The sequence below is a fragment of the Eumetopias jubatus genome, unplaced genomic scaffold (assembly GCF_037043125.1).
Source record: "Eumetopias jubatus isolate StellerSeaLion01/CBP00866 unplaced genomic scaffold, mEumJub1_p1.0 scaffold_3, whole genome shotgun sequence".
NCBI lineage: Eukaryota > Metazoa > Chordata > Mammalia > Carnivora > Otariidae > Eumetopias > Eumetopias jubatus.
This window is the reverse complement of record NW_028274809.1, coordinates 190685471-190706784: the sequence shown is the minus strand read 5'-3', so window position 1 is coordinate 190706784 and position 21314 is coordinate 190685471. Positions and strand designations below refer to the sequence as shown.

The 21314-nt window shown below is 41.3% G+C and overlaps 1 protein-coding gene across 1 annotated transcript in view; it reads right to left on the bottom strand.

The window, feature by feature from the left end:
• MYO16 (myosin XVI) overlaps positions 1-21314 on the bottom strand; it is a 441479-nt gene that overhangs the window by 321036 nt on the left and 99129 nt on the right. Inside the window, exons 7-8 of the mRNA XM_028087376.2 lie at positions 8387-8462; positions 5378-5531 (exon numbers count right to left, since the gene is read on the bottom strand). Coding sequence (XP_027943177.2) covers positions 5378-5531; positions 8387-8462 — 230 coding nt within the window. The remainder of the gene's footprint in view (positions 1-5377; positions 5532-8386; positions 8463-21314) is intronic.

Here is a 21314-nt window from a genome sequence, read left to right as displayed (position 1 = left end):
ATCCAAGAGTCCTGGTCTAAATTACTAGGAGACAATTTCTGTAAAGAAGGCCCCCAGGTGTGGTGGTGAGGCCTGGGTCAAAGGCTATGTCCCTCATTTGCAACGTCATTGTTTTTTATAGATTTGTACAACAGGACTGTGCACACCGTGAGCCTGGGGAGATACTCAAGACAATCTTCCTGAGCCTGTTCCTGCCTCAGGTTGGAGAGCATGAACAAAGAATCTGAAGACTGTGGTTCTAATTGCAGCCGTTACTCACTCGCTATCCCCTTGCATACGGGTTTCTGTTTCTCCCTAAATAAAATGGAGATGATTACGTCCACCCACCCTCAGTCATGGAGTTTGAGTGAAGATCAAGGGAAATGATTACTGAAATTGCATGGATATGCGAATCGTATTTGTATTTATTGAGCGACAAAGGCCATAGGACACATCCCTGTGTAGCCACAGACAGTTGGCTTGCTTTTAAATAAATGCATGTTGGGCTTGTTTCATAAAACGTAGCCCCTTCGAGGCTTTCCATAACATCTACTCCAAGCCTATCATGAGTCTCAGGTTTTACTGAGGTCCAGAAGGACACATTGCAAAACTCATACTCTGCCTCTTACAAATCCCCACAGGGTATTTCTCCTCATCAATGGCCGCTTGGCCTATGCACCTTGGGACCCACCTACCCCCAGCGCCTTGTCCTTGTGTTCTCAGACCCGCTCAGGTCTGCCTCTTTCCACTCTTTGCAGACTTTTCCCAGTCACATCATCTCTCCACCCCAGGTGCTATCTGACTCAGAAGCCCCAGAGAGCCAGCCCCAAGCAACCTACTAAAAGGATGCACCCACACCAAAGCTGGTCTTCTCTGAGATTGGATTTTTCCGTCTAGCTCCTTAGAAAATACGTTTTTCTCTATATGGTCATACTCAGTTTGAAAGCACCAAACTGAAAGCTTAATTTTATTGTTTTAGTTTAGAGCTAGAAGGCCTTTATTCTTTAGATGATGATGCTGACAATCACAGATGAATGAAGAACATCTGCTTTTCTTTCTGTCATTTCTCAAGCACTTATGTGGTATCACAACGAGCCAGATACTGCTGTGTTTCAAAAATATTAAGTCACGGAGTCATCAAGAACCACCTCAGGAGACATTTCTGACCACTACCATCACCACCCATGGACTGCAGCTCAATTCTGACACTGACTACCTATAGCATGGACCCCACAAATTAAGGGCAAGGCTGTCCTCCCTGCAGACACAGCCACAACTTTGGGAGTCTCCATGCTCACCCACATTTCTGACCCAAGAGCTACCAGCTCAGGGGCTCCCACAACTCCCTCAGATTTAATAATTCATTAGAACAACTCGCAGAGCTCAGGAATGCACTATACTTACTATTACAGCTTTCTTAGGGAAGGTACGAATCAGGATCAGCCATGCACACAGACACGCAGGGTGAGGTGTGGGAATCAAGGCACATCACACCCCAAGCACACAGAGGTGTTCACCAACCAGGAAGCTCCACTGGGCTTGCAGAGTCTTCCTTGAGGTTTGGTTCCGTAGACATGATGGCCTCCCAGAGGCCAGGCTGGCTCACTGCTCAGTCATTCCATCCCAGCACTAGGTTTTCTGGTATGACCAGCCCCCACCATGAGGCACCTTGTGAGCATAAATTCAAGTGTGATCCCAGGAATCCCGGACAACAGAGCCAGTCCTATGGCCTGGGAATTCCAAGGGCTGAGCATCTTCCCTCCCAGGAAGCAAGGAGAAAGGCCCGGACAAATTCTTTACTATACAGCACCCACATTTTACACTGGAGGCAACATGTGGCAAAGACTCTGACTGAACTGCTGAAGTCAGAGAGCCAGCAGGTGCAAGCTAGCATCTGAACCAGGATGGGTGGCTCTGGGTCGCCGTCCATAAGGACCACAGCACACGGCCTCACAGGTCGCCTCGGGGAGTGCGTGTAGACACTCAGAGCAAGACAGACCAAGGGTTTGATAAATAACATGGCCCCAGATGGGAAATATGGCCCCATGTTGTTTCATTTGACTTGAGCTTCAGCTTAAAAGCAGATCAGCGGTCAACTGTATTTCGAGGAGCCTTCATGCTTCTCATTTCTGCAGATGGGAAATGTCTTCCTAATTACAGACTATCTCCTTAAGTTGTCATACGAAGAAACACTTATGCTAACTTGACAATACTCCACACCTAAAGTTGACTGACCATAACAGGGAAACTCAGATCTACAATCTCCTCTTTCAGGCCAAATTAGAAGTTTTCAATTTGAAATAAAAATGACCTCCTTGTTGAAACAATGGGAGAGTGGGTACATGTGTGTGACATGAGTCAAGTTACTTGAGTTCCGAGTCTCAGACAGGGATGGATAACATGGGGATAGAACAGAAAGTGTTTGTGTTACCGGTGAAACTAATAATACACTGTATGTTAACGAAATGGGATTTAAATAAAAAATTTTAAAAAGAAATCTTTGTGTTGTGTGTGTCAATATACTGAAACTGAAAAAAATTATAAATAAAGAGAAACGTCACAGGGATACGATACAGCAAAGGGAATATAGTGGATGATGCTGTAATGGCGTTGTCTGGTGATGCACAGTGACTACACTTGTAGTGAGCACGGCATATAGTGATGTTCAATCACTATGTTGTACGCCTGGAACTAATGTAACATTGTGCGTCAACAATATTCAAGTTAAAAAATTAACAACAACAAAAAATGAAAGAAAGAGCATACTTGTGTTGTTCTGCGGATTAAAGGCAATGACCCACACAAACACTCTGCACAAATCTTGAAGTCTGGTCGCCACATGGGAACCATCAACTGTTGGCGTGAATCGCTCAACACCCACAACTGTTCAGCAAATGACTCCACCCCGCCAGGTACTAGGCGGAATCGCTGTGGATTCCAACTCCAGGACCCCATGAAATAGAGTACTCGCAGCAAACACTGGCACACATCAAACGTTCCAGGGATGACAGACCCTGGGAGGGCATTTCCATGTTCCAACACCACAGGGCGCATGCCACCACAGCCGTCTTGTTTGTGGCAATGACGGCATGCACGACACTGAGATCCAAGTCAGGACACGAGAGACAGCACGGGGAGGAGACCAGAAGGCAAGAAAGAACAGAAGGGGGAATGGCAGTCAAGTACGACAACAGTTGTTGCAAATTTAAAGCAGACAGAGGAAGCCTGAAAGCTTTACAGACAGGAAAGACTGTCGCTGGGAGGGCTCTGGAGTTAAGTCTAACCTGCTCATGAACTTGAAAGTGAGGCAACAAACAGACCCCTTAAAATTGTTCACTTAATAGAAGATTATCTTAGAAACATGGAATATGAAATAATTCAGTAATACAGGATTTTCCTCGTGATTAAATGTTTAACCAAAGACAGGGTGGCTGTTAACAGTGGAGTATAGCGGGAGTGACGTTCTTATCCTAACTCATGATTGATTCAGCACACAGAGCCTCTCAAGACAACAGGAGTGGATACTGGAAAGAGAATTTGACTTGTATGCTGAGATATCAGAAACCACTCAACTATTTGTTAAAAATTTAGCAAAATATATCCTAGGAAAATGTAAAAGGAGTGCGTCAACTATTCCAAGGAATAGGAAGTTGGATTGAAAATTGAAAGATAGGCGATAATAATTCAGATGAGGTAATGTGGGTTAAGTCCTCAGAAAGAGGGCTGCTGATAAAAGGTGGGAAAAGAGATTTTCTGAAGATAAACACAGATTACATGGAGAAGAAGAGAAGTCTGAATCAGTTCTTTCAAATCGTATGCTTCTCATACCGATGAATACACACTACTATCCTTTCTTGGGCAAAGTAATGAGATCAAAGAAGCCACGAGGTTCATGGGAGTGCTTGCTCCTACCTGGAGCCAAGGAAAACTGGCCAACGTGACAAGGCCTACTTGCTCTTTCCCCTTCTTCCAGGAGTTTTATTTTGTTCTAATTCCTTCTTCACCTTCCTAAAGCTGAGGAACTTCTAGAAAGAGCTGAAGGGCAGGCTTCACATTTAAAAATTCAGGTTATCAAACCATTCAAGAAGGCGCTTGGTTTAAACCAGGGCAACTTGGATTTTCACAGAACAATAGCATTTGTTTATTTTAATGGAGGGAAAGGATAGAAATGGTTTGGGGAAAACTCAGCGATGCTGAGGTGAGGAGAGAGACAGAAGACCAAACCTTCCTGCACACCGGGGCTAAACCACTGACTCCAGCAACTGGTGTGTGAAGAAATGCTGCTTTGTAAATGATGCACAAGAGATCTGTGAAAGAAACACGTGTATGTTTTCTGTTAATCCTGCCAATGCTCTGATTCATTTCATATGTGTTCTCTATCAAAAGAACAACGTGTTAGGGGCACCTGGCTGGCTCAGTCGGTTGAACGTCCGACTCTTGGTTTCGGCTGAGGTCATGATTTAGGTTCCCAGTTCATCGTGGAGTCTGCTTGAGAGTCTCTCCCTCTCCCTCTCCCCTCTGCTTCTGCTCTCTCTAAAATAAATAAATAAATTTTTAAAAAAAGAACGGCGTGTTAAAAAATGTTGTTTCAACCTGAAATATTTTTCCTTGTGTATTTCCTTCTTTTGTTGAGATAGGATCCACCTAGCACAAAATTCACACTTTTAAACTTTACAATCCAGTGTTTTTTTTTTTAGCATATTCACAAATTTGTGTAAGCATCACATTTACTTCTAGAACATTTCCATCATCCCCAAAAGAAACCTCATATCCAGTAAGAGTCATTCCCCATTGCCCCCTGTCCCCACTCCTGGCAACCACTAATATCCTTTCTGTTTCTATGGACTTGCCCATTCTCCACATCTCATGCAAATGGGATCATACGATATGTGGCCTTTGGTGTCTGGCTTCACTCGCTCAGCATAACGTTTTTGAGGTTCATCTTTGTTGTAGTATATGTATCAGTATTTAGGAGATATTTTAGACAATCGGAAATCATTAAGTTTTGTACTTTAGAGAGAAAAAAGTGAGTATTTGTATTTCCTACTTGAGGAATTTAGCCATTACCATAGTCACTGGGAATCTTACAAATCAGTTTAGCTAAAAACGTGGAGTATGTTTAAAATATCATCTTTGGTCTCATGGTGACGAGCCTGATCTAATAACTAAATAAAATAATAGTGTTTAAAAGAATTCAGAGGATTTCTCAGAAAATTAGGCTAAACTCATCATTGTCAACAAGTATTTTTTGGTAAAGATGTTAACATTCAGCTTCAATTTAGTTATGAGTCCATCTTAATACTGACTATAAAATGGTCAGCAGGGATGGCAGAGAAAATAATCAACTCTTCCATGAGCAAGATCTACGATGTTAGCACTTTACAGTGAAGGCACTTACAGCTTGCTGGAGAGAGCTGGGAGGTCATGGAGGATCTCTTCATAGGGCTCCTCGGAGGCCAAGGCAGGAACAGATAAATGCTCTTTTACCCTTTCTTCCCAGGCAACTTCGGCTTTCAACAGCATTTCCTCAATAAACTCAGACGCAGCGATATCTACAAGAAACAACAGGAACATCAGAAAAAGCGGATGCTGAGATCACAGAAAACTGTTCCCTTTCAATGATTCTGGTGTGCTTAAAACATGAAAACTGATCAACACCTAGAGCAAAATGAAAAACACTAAAAGTTTATGGTAGGAATAAAATTGCAGGACTGCCATTTTAAAAGACGATTGTGTTTTGTATCAGTGGCATATTTAATTACAAATGAAATGAAAAAATATAAAAATAATATTCACCGAGTGGTGATGTATAAAACATAAAATCACGGAGAAGCTAAGCTTGAAAGAACCTGATGTCATTTTATTCTCAGTGCAACTCTTCCTGCATCTTGATGAATAAGAATCAAGTTGGTGAAAATAGTTACACATTCCCAAAGACCGGGTTATGATAAAACTTGTAGTAGGCATTCTAGAAGCATCCATTTGTAGATGTACAAATAAATACATAGTTGCACTATGAAAACAGTGAGTCTAACCTCTGTGATCTGTTTTTCCAATCTGAACTACAATTATATTCCCTTATACAATATGTGTTAACAGTAACATCTGAATACACTGGGGCAGCAATATAGATAGATGGGCATGAATCAAATTAACACTTACTTTTTTTTTTTAAAGATTTTATTTATTTATTTGAGAGAGAGAGAATGAGAGATAGAGAGCACGAGAGGGAAGAGGGTCAGAGGGAGAAGCAGACTCCCTGCCGAGCAGGGAGCCCGATGCAGGACTCGATCCCGGGTCTCCAGGATCATGACCTGAGCCGAAGGCAGTCGTTTAACCAACTGAGCCACCCAGGCGCCCCTTACTAACAATCGAAACTGGAAGTCAAAAGATCTTGAAGAAAAATTCACAATAATAACAATTAGGAACCTAATGGACAAAACTGCTCCTTTTCAATCCTCCTGACTAAAGTGCATGACCACCTGTGTCTACAAATTCGAGTTATGAGGCTTGATGGGCTGGATGAGTTAATTCAGCCACCATAAGAAGATGTTTATGCCAAGATTTTATCACCATTTGCTCTAGGTTAAATCATATCCAGTAACGAGGAGGAGGCAGCTTGGCCTCCTCACCTTGGGTGATATTTCTGTCCCACCTAACAACTACACCCCAAACTGCTTTTGTCCCCCAGATAATTTTTTCTGTATCCACTCCAAATTCAAGGAACACAAAATAGCAAGAATAGAATAGAATACTGATGACGATTTTCATTTGCTTGGTCTACTTTCCTGTTCTCTGTGCTATTATGTTTTCCGGTTCATTTTTCTTGCTGCTGGATTAGATGTTGGTACCTCCTGCATTTACTTGAAACTCTCACCGCATTATAGCTCTTTGTTCCCTTGTGTGTGAAAGAACTATTTTCCTTCAATCAACAAGTGACCATTGAGAGTCTTCTATCAGCCCATCACTGTGTCTCTCTTGACCAACAAGGCATGGAAAATGGGTTACACTGATGGTGGACTAGGCATGGCCAACACAGGCAAAGTGTCTAAGACAGCTATCCCATCCTGAGGTGGACAGGGCTGAGACTAGACCAGACATTTAGTCCCGTCCTGGGCTCTAAGACTGTGGGTTGCCTCGGGTGTCCATTTTGGCACATTTAGGTCTAACACACTAGACCTAAAAGGTATAAGTGTGACACATGGGAGTCCATGTGGTCAAGGATCAATTGTATATTCTCTTCTCTGGGAAAGAAGCCAGGGATATGAACTTGACAAATGTGATCTGTTAGAACTACAGCAAACAGAGGATGTGACATATTTCACAATAAATACATTAAACAAATAGAAAAAGCCCACAAATTTCTATTTGCTCTTTTAATATTTGTCACTAGACATGCTTTTGTCATTAATACTAAGGTTACTACACTATCATGAACATTTGCCTGATTCCAAAGTTTGAAACTATAACACTATCTTAGAGCTTCATTTGTTAAATCTTCAGTTTATTTTAGCAGGTAAGATGAATAAACATTAAACAATATTTAACTCCAATAAAATAATAGAGCAAATCTCTCATCCTGTCTTAAGCTGGAGGTTTATCATGTAATCATATTCCTGTAAGTACATCCAATGAGAAATCTCAGGCATAATGTGCTTTTAGGTTATTAGAGGTATGGTAACAAGAGTAAGTAGAATTAAGTTATTTTAGCTCAATTATGACCTTCAAGCTTTTCATATTATTTTTTTACCTATGCTACACTTTTCTCTGTTACTTAGAATTTTCATTTTTAATAAACAAAAAACTTCTGAGTAAATTTGTTGTCAAATTATAAAAGCTAGAAAATGAATGCAACATCCATGTTCTTAAATTAGTAGATGAATATTATTGAAGAACAGTGGTAAAAAGAACTCTAGAAATGTTCAAAAGATACTTATCAGAAATAGTAACATTAAATTAAGATTCTGAAAACTTTAAATTAGCTTGAGGATGTCAGTCTCGATTCCTTGCAGTATACTATCTGTGCTGAAAAAAAAAGATTATTATTTAAAATTACCCTGATGAACAAGTATGTACTTGAAACGATAAGAAACCCATTAAATGACAGCAAAAGTATATTTGAAAGTAAGTGACATTGAAGGAATCACCGTGCAGGAAGTTGAAAACCTCAAAAGCAAATTTCAGGGAAGTACAAGGGCCCCCAATGATCAGAACCATCCTGTAATGCCCTCTCGTGCAGGAGGTGGGCATGGGGGTTTGGGAACAGTGCCCAAATGGAGCATCTGCACAGAGATTCTCAGGGGAGGCTGACTCGCTCGGCAGCCACGTTAATGATGGATGAACAAGTTCCGGTAGGACAGGAAGGAGTCAGTAACCGCTCCATGGTCCCAGGATGCTCATAACCTACCTGAGGGCTTCTCTTCATTGCAGTTCAGAAGGTTTGGATTTGCCTGATGCATCAGAAGAAGCTTCACCAGGTTTGTCTGAAACAGTAAAGTTCACTGAAATAAGATTCATCGGGGAGTGGTACACAGGGGTGGTCTCCAGGGCGCTTCCAGCCTGCTGGAGGGAGAAGGCATGAGCATATCCCACCCTAAACGTTTCTTACTCTGCTTCCAGTTTTCCCAGTTCCTTTTAAAAAGATAACAGACATTCAAACCAAAAATTACTTATCAAATGAGGAATAAATTGCTGGGGATTTGAAAAGGCTCACTTAACGCCTTTCAGGTTTATTTTAGGGCATCTTGTGGGAGGAATTACATGTTATATGTGTTTTGTTTTAATTGAGCGACTCATTAACGTCTCACTGGTCCTGTCCAATCACTGCAGCCCCACAGACAAATATGAACTAAAGTCACGGGGGAGTTAGGAAAACTTAAATGTAACTCGAGCTATAAAAAAAGAAAGCAACTTGATGAGAGGCTAATATATTCTTTAAGTCTTATTATAAAATATAAATTCAAAGAGTATATATATATATGTGCATGAGCCATTGAAAGAGAAGTAATGAAATAATTTCCAGTGTATCCAACTTTTTTTTAAGATTTTATTTGTTTATTTGAGAGAGAGAGAGAGAGAATGAGAGAGAAAGCATGAGAGGGGGGAGGGTCAGAGGGAGCAGACTCCCCGCCGAGCAGGGAGCCCGATGCGGGACTCGATCCCGGGACTCCAGGATCATGACCTGAGCCGAAGGCAGTCGCTTAACCAACTGAGCCACCCAGGCGCCCTATCCAACTTTTTTTTAAAAGAGTTACTTATTTTAGAGAGGGAGAGCTTGGAGGGAAAAAGAAGAAGGAAAGGGAGAGAGGGAATCTCAAGCAGACTCCCCGCTTAGTGCAGAGCCCACTGTGGGGCTCACTCTCACGACCCTCAGATCATGACCTGAGCAGAAATCAAAAGTCAGACACTAAACTGACTGAGCCTCCCAGGCTCCCCCCAACTTTTTAAAATAGGTCATTCATGGTATCTTTCTGTGTTTCTTCCCAAAATTATCCCTCTTCCTATTTCCCAGAGTTGACCACTCTCATGAAATTTGGGCTATCTGGGGCTATGATTTCTTTATATGTTTAACACTTACGTACAGGAGTACCCCCCAAACAACATATTGCTCAGCTTTACCTGTTTGTGACATTTAGAGAAGTGAAATCCTAGTGTGTATATTCACTGATGCCTTGCTTTCATGACTGCATTCTTGAGAATCTTCAAAGGTGATGGATCGAAACCAGATTTATTCATTTTCTCGGCTGCACATAACTACACCATACAAATATATCAGAATTAACCTGCCTTCCTCACTGGACATTCAAGCCATTTGCAGCCATTTATTTTTACAAATAACGTTGCTACAAATATTCTCATTTATCTTTCTTGGTGCATGTGAGCAAGGATCTCTCTTCAGGACAGATGCACATAGGACTGAAATTGCTGGGATAAAGGTTTGGACATCATCAAAGTGGCTTAGATAGCTGCAACAGTTTTCCAAAGAGCTCAAATGTCCACCCCCATACCCAACAAGAGTTCCTGTTGCACCACATTCTATTTAATAATTTTGTTATTGTGCATTTACATATCACTAGATTCACATTCCCTCCAACATTTGACATTGTTACTTTTTAAAAATTTAGCTATCATACTGGGAATGAAGAAATATTTCAGTCTACTTTAACTTATTTCCATGACGACAAAGGATACTGAACACCCTTCCATGTGTTTAGTGGCCCCTCCTAGACTTTCTTTGGTGAAGTGTCTGTTCAGGACTTCTTTGTCCATTTATTACTGGAGTGTTTATCTTTGTATTAGTGATTTATGCTCTTATATGTTCTAGATACATCTGTCAGGTATGTGTATTACAAATAGTTCCTCCCGTGCTTGCTTGTTCATATTCTTGAAAACATTTTTTTAAGACCAGAAGAATATTTTAACTTTGTTTTGCTTTTGTGAAAGTGCAACATCTGTATTTTTTTCTCAAGTGCTCAGTACTCTTTATGTTCAAAATAACTCTTTGCCCACTCAAAGGCCATGACAATACCATACTATATTTTCTCCTAAAGGCTTTATAATTTTAACTTTTATATTTATGGTCCATCTCAAGTGAATTTTCGCAAATGACAGAGGAAGGTTCAAATTTATTTTGGTCCATCACCCATTCGTTTTTCAGCAATATTTCTTAAAAAGACCTTTTTTCTCTTACTGAATTGTTTTGGTACCTTTGTAGAAAATTAATTGACTATATATGTTCCTGCATGTTTCACTGATCTATTTGTCTATCCTTACTACATTTCCTAACTACTTTGATTAGTGTAGCTTATAGCCAGTATTGAAATCTTATAAGTGAAAGACTTATAGTAAGTCTTGAAAAAAGCCTGTAATTTTCTTTTTTAAGATGATTTTGTCTATTTAGGTATTTTGTATCTCCATATAAATTTTAGAATGGGGGCGCCAGGGTGGCTTAAGTCAGTTGAGCGTCTGCCTTCAGCTCGGGTCATGATCCCGGGGTCCTGGGTTCAAGTCCCGCATCAGGCTCCCTGCTCCGCAGGAAGCCTGCTTCTCCCTCTCCGTCTCCCCCTGCTTGTGTTCCCTCTCTCGCTGTGTCTCTCTCTGTCAAAAAAAAAAAAAAAAAAAAATTTAGAATGAACTTTTCAATTTCTGAAAAAAGGGTTTAAGATTTTGATTGGAATTGCTTTAAATGGATACCATATTAATTTTATATGGTTTTTTAAAATATCACAAATTTAGTGGTTTAAATGAAAAAAATATTATCTTACAATTCTGTAGGTCAGCAGTCTGACACAGGTCTCACTGGGTTAAAATCAGGGTGTCAGCAGCACTATGTTTCCTTTGGCTCTCGGGGCAAATGTGTTCCTTGCCTTTTCTAGCTTCTAGAGGCAACTCACGTTCCTTGGCTTGTGGTCCCTTCCCTCATCTTCAAGACAACAATGTTGCAGGTGTCTGCCCATTTTTGCATAGGCACACCGCAGGAGGACCCTGAGCCAGGAATGGTTCTCTGCTTTTAAAGACCCATGTGATGAGACTGGGCCCACCTGGGTAATCCAGGAAACTCTTGCCATCTCAAAATCTGTAACTAATTGCAATTGCAAAGTTCTTTTGCCTTTTCAGTGAACAAACATATTGACAGGTTTTGAGGTTTAGGGTGTGGACATCTCTGGGGGCCACTATTCAGCCTTCCACAAATATCTTAAAAATATTCACTGTCAAAACACATGATTATGGCTTACTCCTCCATTTATTTGGGTCTTATTTAATCCCTCACTGCGGTGTTCCATAGTTTTCAGTGTAGAAATCTTTTGTTAAAATATTTTGTTAAATATATTATTATATATTTTAAGTTTTTAATGCCACTGTAAACAACTTGATAAATGCACTTAATGGGTCTAGTCTTTTCATTATTTTGCTGATTCCTTTGGCCTTCTTATCCTCCTTTCTCCTTCCCCAACTCTGTCCTTTGTTTCTATTTCTTGCTTTATTATATTGATAAGAACGAGGCTGGCTTTTCCAATCTTGGGTCTTGCTTTTGTAACATGTGTTGTGGTTCTCCGCTTCGCATCCAGGCACACCAAGGCATCTCCCCCCCCACCAATGATTGTTCTTGTTAGAATTTTCATTAAAAAAATCAATTAGGTTTTAAGTAATCTACTCATTGTTAGCTTTCCCAAAGCCCATTCAAAATTGGCATTTGGTTTTGCAGAACACGGATTCTACCAGTAACATTTAAATTATGTTACAGTGCTTATATGTAGAAGTTTATTTTTATTTCCAAATAGAGAGTTTACTAAAGCAAGAGACATTCTCTTGAAATCTGAAAGATAAAATATATAGAGCAGATTCCCAGGACATTAAAATAGGTACAGGAAAGAGTTTTGTTTTATATTAAAGATGAGAGTGATGTGCTTGTGTTTAAACCACATGAAAGAGAAGAAGGAAAGGAAGATGGACCACTGGAGGGAAGGAAGGACAAAGGAAGGAAAGGAAGAAGAAAAAAAAAAGCCAAAAATGAGCTAAGACTGCCTTTGGTTTTCCCAAATTTGAAAGAATAGTAATAAACCTAAATGCTTTCGTATCACTGCAAAAATGTCAGACAGACGCCTAACAATCCCTTTGCATTTCTAAATTCAATTCAGTGTGTCCAGGCCTCCAAAGAGAAATGTGTGCCATCACTCAGCAAACCACTTCTCTCCACAGCTTCAACTGGAACCACAGAAAGCATTTCAGTAATAAAAGCAAAATGTTTCCTACATGAAAATCTTTAGCAATAAAAGCAACTCCATTTTATTTCAGGCCCATAAAAAGAGGCATTCATGTGTGGAACGAGGACGTTTCTCTCATTTGGGGAATTCCTTTCTTTTTTTAGAGCCAGTTTTCCCCATGTGCTTCCAATCAGAAATCGGAGAGGCACATCACAGAACTAAATTAAACAGGCCCGTGCTAATTTCACTTACTCTCCTCTGGAACATGGAACATTTGCTTTACCCTCACAAAAGACCTTTAGGTAAATTGCTTCCAATGCGAACAGGTTGAGTGCATAACCCAGTAAGAATTCATCACTAGTACAAAAACGTTATAATCACCAAAGGCTCCAGAGGATAAGGTGAGTGAGTGAGAGAGAGAGAGAGAGAGAGAGTGTGTGTGTGTGTGTGTGTGTGTGTGTGTTGCAGGTGGTGAGTGTGGAAACGGAGACCCTACAGGCTAACTGAAAATGTACTTACACTGAAATATAAATCCACACAAGTTTCACTGGATAAGGACTTTATTCATTCTTTGGAAAGTTGTCCTTCAGTGTGGATAAATTCAGCAAAATTAATTCCTCGATGGTCATTTAAATTACCTCTTTAAAGAGTTGAACAATGGCAATGAGTGTTTGGATGTAGCTGGTTTCCAGTTGGGACGCTAGAAGAGACTGTTTCACTTGATCTAGTAACAAGAAACTGAAGTGTTAAGGTCCCAGAACTCACAAGGTGCACATCCTACCTCCTTGGTGCGGGCTCTGCATTGTAATGTAAATGCCTCCAACTCAGAACCCCCTGAGGGATTTCAGATGTAAAATATAAAACCATCTAATAAATTGTTAATATTATCCCTATATGTGGCCCAACTGTGATTCCACATTAAACATAAGAGTTCTGCCTCCACCCCTGAAAACACAGGCTCTCCAGTCCCACCAGTATCTGCCGGTCCTTCCCCCCGCCCAGGTGGCAGCCTCCTTCTGCTGCATCCCCTCCTGGTCAGACTCCTTGAGGACCTCTTAGGCTACCTAACAGGTGTTGCTGCTCACCCTTGGCTGGACTCCCTCTGCCCACATGCTGTTTCTTTGGGGCACCGGGGACAGATATGTGCACCCGGGGACCCATCCCTCCCACTAGCCAACGCACGTGTGGGCTTGTGGGATCGCGGCTCAGGTGCAGCCACAGTCTGCTGGACCGACAGGCACCTGCCGCTCTAGGGAAGACACGGGCTCCCTCGTTCAGGGAGGAGCTACGCGTCCGGGGTCGGACCCTGTGCTGATAAGAAAGGGCGTTCGTTGTCTTCACACTTGGTCGTTACAGACGGGAGGATAGTGCAGACAAATGAAGGGGCAGTTGCAGCCCGCTGTGGTGAGTGACAAGGTGCGGAGACACAGGGATCACATCGGATGCACGGGGGAGTGTCCTCACTGGAATTCAGGAAACTGGGAGAGGGGCCACTGAAGTGGCATCTCCGTGTGGTCCTCCATGTAAGTAAGACTGAACCACTTAACAATATCAGGAAGAGCAAAGCGCAGGAAAGGAGGCACATGGTGGCCTTGTCCAGAAATCGGAAGTGGCTGAGTGCGGCTGCGTGCGCCAGCCTGATGGGGGAGGCGGGGGAGTGAAGCTGGAGAAGGAAGCAGAAGTCCAGGCGCATGGGGCTCGCAAACTGCGCTATGGAGTGCGTGTTTCCTGTCCCCGCAGGGCAAAGGCTGTTGTGTGAGATGCTGTGATGACACCTGACAAAGCTTACGTGTGCAGAGGGACTGGGGGTGGGGCAGGCAGGCCAGTGGATCCCCGGGTAGGGATGAGGTTACACCTCACAGAGCCCCACACTCTTCCTAGGTGGAAGCCCACGGACTCAGGGCTTATTAGGTACTGGAAGATCAGGGAGGGGCAGGAGGAAGGATGATGCCCAGTGTGGTGGTGAGTAAATGACACACAGAAAGGGCAGCACACTGGGGCTGAGAAAGGAGCTGACCATTCCCTTTGTACAAGAGAGCAGCTGGAGGGCAGGCTGGTAGGAGATCACCCACTGGGCGGTGGGCCTCAGGGGTCTGCAAGCTGAGAGGGAAACAAGAGGCCGCTTTCGGAGCCATGAGCATGTCCGGGACCGGAGGCTGCAGGGTGGAGATTCCCTAAAGACGTGTAAACACCGAGAAGAGAGGGAACCCACACACAGAGCGCTGAGCCTGCCAACACCACGTGCTAGTGGGGTGGCAGGAAAACCACAGAGGGTCTTTATGTTTTCCCAAAGCAAAGAAGAAATAATAATAATAATGATGATGATAAAAACCCTCTGAAGGTTTCTCAGTTCTTATGAACTGGGGCAAAAATGTTTTTGAGAATACAAACAACTCCTTTAAACATCAGATATGTGGGTGGTATGACACAAAATACTTTTGAAGGGAAGGGTATTTAGGTTTTAGCGTTTGTGAAGTTACTTTCCTATCTTGTTGTAGTGGGACCAATCCTATTAGAAACACTAAAAATATGTATCAGGATAGAATCAAATTTTATTTTAGGTGCAACTCATGAAAGAACCGTGAAACCAAAAGACATCAGTCACATAAATTATTCAGTTCCCAGTTTTAGACAAGAACAAGCATCTCCTTTTTTTCAACGGAAAGTTAACATATTTATAAAGGGAACTGTTAAAATATATATGCCATCCCGGTATAAATGCCAATAAAAAAACTGTTATAAATTATAAACTACCTTCCCCATAAAGGTATTTATATTTGTAAGGTATTTATAAGAAAGTGAAATTGCTATGAAAGTCTCCAAAAATGCCATTAGTCTTTTAAAATGTTAGCATTTCTAAAGCTTTTTTTCTAAATTGAGATAAATTTATTTATAGTAAATTTCTTCAGAGAGTTATAAATCTCCCATGCATATAACTTGACATTCAGATAAAACCTATTTCTAAATTATTATTTCCAAAATGAATACTAAATGGCATTTTTACAGGTGAATAATTTTTAAATATGATTCTATATATCATATGGTATTTTCCTGACAAAGTAATCGAGATACAAGTTATTCAAAATCTATTAACATAAGTCTCTTAGTTGTCTTTTTAGTCTGAATTGAAGAACAGTATTTTGGTTTTGGTGTCCTATATTCTAACAGAAAAGCCTCCCCTCTTCCCCCCGCCTCTGCATGTTAGAGCTTCGCTTAGAGCTCTTGGTTGACTGATCTGTCCTTCCAATTCCTTTGGTTACTCTGCTGGGCACCGAGCACAGAGGGCAAGCAAACAGTCCTCGCTGCTCGGAGCTTACGTTCTGGTGGAGACCCCACCTGAACAGGGTTAATGGAGCAAAATGGAAAAGACACATGTGATCTTCAGATCTATCCTCGGTACTAAAGTGTATAAGGAGTTAGAAAATACAGAACAATGGCTAGTCATTTTCTAGAGAAGCAGAGGATAAAGGTGACATTCATTTTTAAATCTGCCTCATTTGAACACTATACATGGCCATTTCTGGAAACCTTTGTGTCGGATATCTGTCTGTACAAATCTAGCAATTGGATCAATTGAACAGGACACACGCCAAGTGATGTTCAACACACGTCTCATGCATTTGCCTTCGTCATTCCCCAGAATCTCCTGAGCTATGTAAGAATCCCCCTTTAAACAGAGCTTGACGGTTCACATTGATTGAAGGGCCAGACTCTATGGAAGGAGAATTAGTGAGCCTTGTTAGGTTCACACAGCCAGGCGTTCAGAGCCAGGGAGAAGGCCATGTTCCTCAGAACAAACCTGGCTTCATCACGTGGTTGGGCAGAATGAAATACAGATGTTTGTGTAGCAAAGTGTCTGGGAAACACAAGAAAGAATAAAAAATATAGACATTTTTTTAAAAGCTGGGGTCAAATATTTTTCAGCTGGTTTTGAAAGAATAAATGGAGCAATTGGAAAGGGTTTCTTAATTCACTTATCATTAATAAATGATGAGTGTTTGAAATATCACCGATGCACCAGAGAAGTAGTTACAAAAACATAAGTCTTAATTACTCTGCATCTTGCAAATTAAATGTAGCTTTGGATACCATTTCCCATGTAAGTTCAGAACTCTTTCCCTAGGTTGAAAATATAGGTTCAGAAAGCCCAAAGTTTGAAAAATTGTTCAAAGATGGCAGGTAATGGGTTGAGCGTACTGCCATCCATGGATTCTTCCTGCCTTATTCATCAGCCACTCCTGCATCCTATAACTTGTGTGTGATGGGAATCCCCAGGAAGCTTTAGGAAGGAGGTGGCCATTGTACTGGGCTTATGTTCTGTACATCACAGCAGCTATCATGCTCCATATATATGCCAATCATTATTTTTTTTCTCAAATGTAACTGTGTCAATTAAAATTGTTAGAAATCTACTTTCATGGGGCACCTGGATGGATCAGTTGGTTAAGTGTCTGCCTTCAGCTCAGGTCATGATCTCGGGGTCCTGGGATTGAGCCCCGAGTCGGGCTCCCTGCTCAGCGGGGAGTCTACTTCTCCCTCTGCCTCTGCCCCTCCCCCCACTGACAGGACTGGGATCTCTCTCTAAAATAAATAAATAAAATCTTTTTTAAAAAATCTACTTTCATTAAGTCAATTAGAGAAAGACATGTATCCTATGACCTCACTGATATGAGGAATTCTCAATCTCAGGAAACAAACTGAGGGTTGCTGGAGGGGTGGGGGGTGGGAGGGATGGGGTGGCTGGGTGATAGACATTGGGGAGGGTATGTGCTATGGTGAGCGCTGCGAATTCTGCAAGACTGTTGAATCACAGATCTGTACCTCTGGAACAAATAATGCAACATATGTTAAAAAAAAAAAAAGATAGCAGGAGGGGAAGAATGAAGGGGGGGAAATCGGAGGGGGAGATGAGCCATGAGAGACGATGGACTCTGAAAAACAAACTGAAGGTTCTAGAGGGGAGGGGGTTGGGGGGACGGGTTAGCCTGGTGATGGGTATTAAAGAGGGCACGCTCTGCGTGGAGCACTGGGTGTTATGCACAAACAATGAATCCTGGAACACTACATCAAGAACTAATGATGTAATGTATGGTGATTAACATAACAATAAAAAATTTAAAGGAAAAAAATCTACTTTCATTACGAAAACCAACTGCCTTTTTGTTTTTTTACCATATAGCCAACCTGTTTTATTAGTTTAATATATTCATTAGTCTTGTATCATGGTTCTGTCAAATAGGTCTCTTTCCCTGATACAAGTTTTATCAGACTCCAATCCTGTTTTTTAACACTTATCCTATAATAAAGCTCAATTGCAGGCACTTTAAAAATATAGTCTCTCGGGTAGAACTTTCCATTTCTGCAGGGTAGGGTTTCCTGTGGACCCCTGGAAGGTCAATTCCTTATTCTCACACACAACTCTTGGCCTCTGACAGGGCAGGCAACTACTGGGAAAAGGATCAGGAGCTCCATCTGAGTGCCTGAGGGATAGAATTTCTGAAAACCACTCATTCTTGCTGCTTTAATCATACAGCTTCCAGGACACAGAACAGAAATGTCTAGATGCTCTTTCAAATTATGAGTCAGGAAGAATCGGTCACATCGAGACATGTTCAATAGGCAGAGTCAAAGATGCTGGTAGACACTTCACGGTGGAAATTGTATAAAAGCATCTTCATTTCTCCTCTGCCCACAGATGGGTTTCATGTGAAAATAACCATAAATTAACTTCCTTCCTTCACTCTCTATTAAGCTTCAGGAGGCTTTCAGAAGTCAGTAATTCTTTTGAAACAGAGCAGTTGTTTTAAAACATACCAGCTTAGACTGGTTCTTTCTGATCCTCCCTGTTAATTACAATAAACCCAAGAAGAACTCTGAAGAGGGAAGGAGGAAGGTAAACTGGCTCAGGACCTGCAGAAGGAAGGAATCACGGACAGGAACCCCACCCAGTCGAAGGCTAGCCTATACCCGGTGTTTCCCAGCCCAACTTAGGGACAGAAGATGGCCTGGGTCGAGGTATCCCTCCCACATTTTAGCTGTGTCCCTCGGACAACATCAGGTGAGTCCAGCACCACGATCTGCTAACACAAAGTGCCAGGGCAAGTGCTCTTCTTCCACTGAGCTGAGACTCCCCTCCCTGATGAGAGGCAAGGGCAGCTGGGAGGGGGCACCTGCAAGAGGGAGAATAACCCAATGGGCCCCCAGCCCTGAAAGTCTTTTGTGGAGATCCCCCTACCTCACCCTGAGACATGGGGTAACCTGGCTTGGGAAAACCTCTTCTTTCACCCCTTTGGGGACACTAGAAGAAGCAGTGAGGACCCCAGGGGCACCAGATAGGCCAAGTGGACCAAAATGACACATCAAAGGTCTGAAAATTAAACTGTTACTGGAACCACAACCCATTGGAGTAGACCAGGCCCTGCATATCAAGCATAAACAGGCTGACTAAAATAGAAGATTTATACAGGACCAAGATTCTCCTAACACAATACCTGAAGTATCCAAAAACGCAATTAAAAATGACTTGTCATACCAAGATCAGGAAATCACAACTTGAATGAGAAAAGATGATGAACTGACAACAACAAGATGAATCATGCCAGAATCATCTGATGATGAGGGTAAAGCAGATCTCATAAGAATGCTTCAATAAGCAACTACAAATCCTCTTGAAACAAATGAAAAAAGTAGGAAATCCCATCAAAGACATAGAAGTTACAATAAAAAACAAATGGGAAATCATAGAACCAAAAAATACAATAACAGATATAATACACCAACTCATACCAAATATTTCATTTGACTTGCAACCAAATAAAACAAAAGCCACATATTGGCTTCTGATAAAAATTATTTAAATGTCTAATAACAGCAATAGTGACATATTTAGTCCAAGGCATGTCTATTTTTTTAAAGACTTTATTTATTTATTTGAGAGACAGAGCGTGCAAGAGAGTGAGCACAAGAAGAAGGGACAGAGGCAGAGGGAGAAGCAGACTCCCCACTGAGCAGGGAGCCCAAGGTGGGGCTCGATCCCAGGACCCTGAGATCATGACCTGAGCCGAAGGCAGACACTTACACAACTGAGCCACCCAGGCAACCCCCAAGGCATGTCTTTAGAAAAACTTGTTAAATCTAGTCCTATTCTCCCATTATCTTATGAAAGTGGTTAAAGGGAACCAATTTGGTATTCTTTAAAATGAACCCAATCTGAAATCTAAAAGTCCACTCAGAAAAATTGAAAAAATGGGTAGAATGAAAGCATTAATTGAGTTGAAGTAAGTAGCATTCTGTCACGTTTTACCAAGCTCTCACTCACTTGCAGATTTAGCTCCTTCCAGAGGGAGCACTGACTATAATGAGCACATTCTGATAATTCACCAATCACCGTTTTCTCTGCACAGGTCAACAGGTTGTATTCAAGGAGGTACTTGCTTCTGTGTTTGCTTCTCTACTTTTTACTGAAGACAAAACCTCTCACCCAGCATTTTCTGGCATGCTCTGGTGCTAGAAATGCAGCACCGATGTGTTCGTGGTGTACTTAGATTATTGATCCTCCAATACTCCTATGATCTACTGGGGGGACCGGGGACCCCCGACCCCTGGGACCGATGACTTCAGCTATCTGCAGCCTCTTCCCCTTAACCTATCCATTTACTTACACAAACATTCACTTGCTAAACACACAGTTTGGGGTACTTAATAAAGAGCCTGTTAGAAATATTTATTAACGAATGAAACTTTTCATAAAGGAAATGTTGTCAAAGCAAACAATGTTTTTATTATTTTGAAAGACTTACGGTAACTAAGCAACGTGCTTTTTCTAAAATGTGTGAAATGCAAATGGTTTCAATTATTTCAACAGTTGCAGTACTCAGATTTTATGATGGATATTTTGCATACCAGTTAGTACCTAAGAGACTTAACTTACAATGACCCTAAGGGGCATGATTGTTACCCCAGACCAATGTCTGAGAAGCAACAAGTTTAACCTAAATCTCCACATTTACTTAACAACGAATTCTCTTCCAAAACAGGACTCAGGCTTTCTCCAACACAAAATATTGTGTATTGTATAAATAGATTTCAAAATTAATCAGTTACTACGAACACTGCTGCCACATTCACCCACATAAAATCATTTAAAAGTCAGTTTGCTTCTTCCTGATGATATAATGGTACCTGGTGAGAAAGTCATTTGTGCGAGACTAACTCAAGTTGTGTTAGCTATGACCAAAAACCAATTCAGAGAAAAAAAATCTGCTATTCACCTTCATTTGTCAAGATGAAATATAATTTATAGTGAAAAACTAAAACATAAAATGGAATTCTGCTTTACTTCTCCTAACTACAGAGAACAAACAGAATTAACAATTCATAAAATTATAAACTACTATAAGGACTACATAATGTTAAGAAAATAATAAGTCCATTCTATGAAAAATGTTTATGATTTTGTCTTATTTCTCCAACAATTTTGACAACGATATGCAGAATCCTGAGGACTGTGTGTTTTATGTATCCTTCCAAAAGACAATGTTTTCGTTCAACCATGAAAATACTTGTTTATGAACAGGATGCCATTAAAAGTCAAATTTCATGCTGACTAGTACACAATTTGAAATTTAAAAG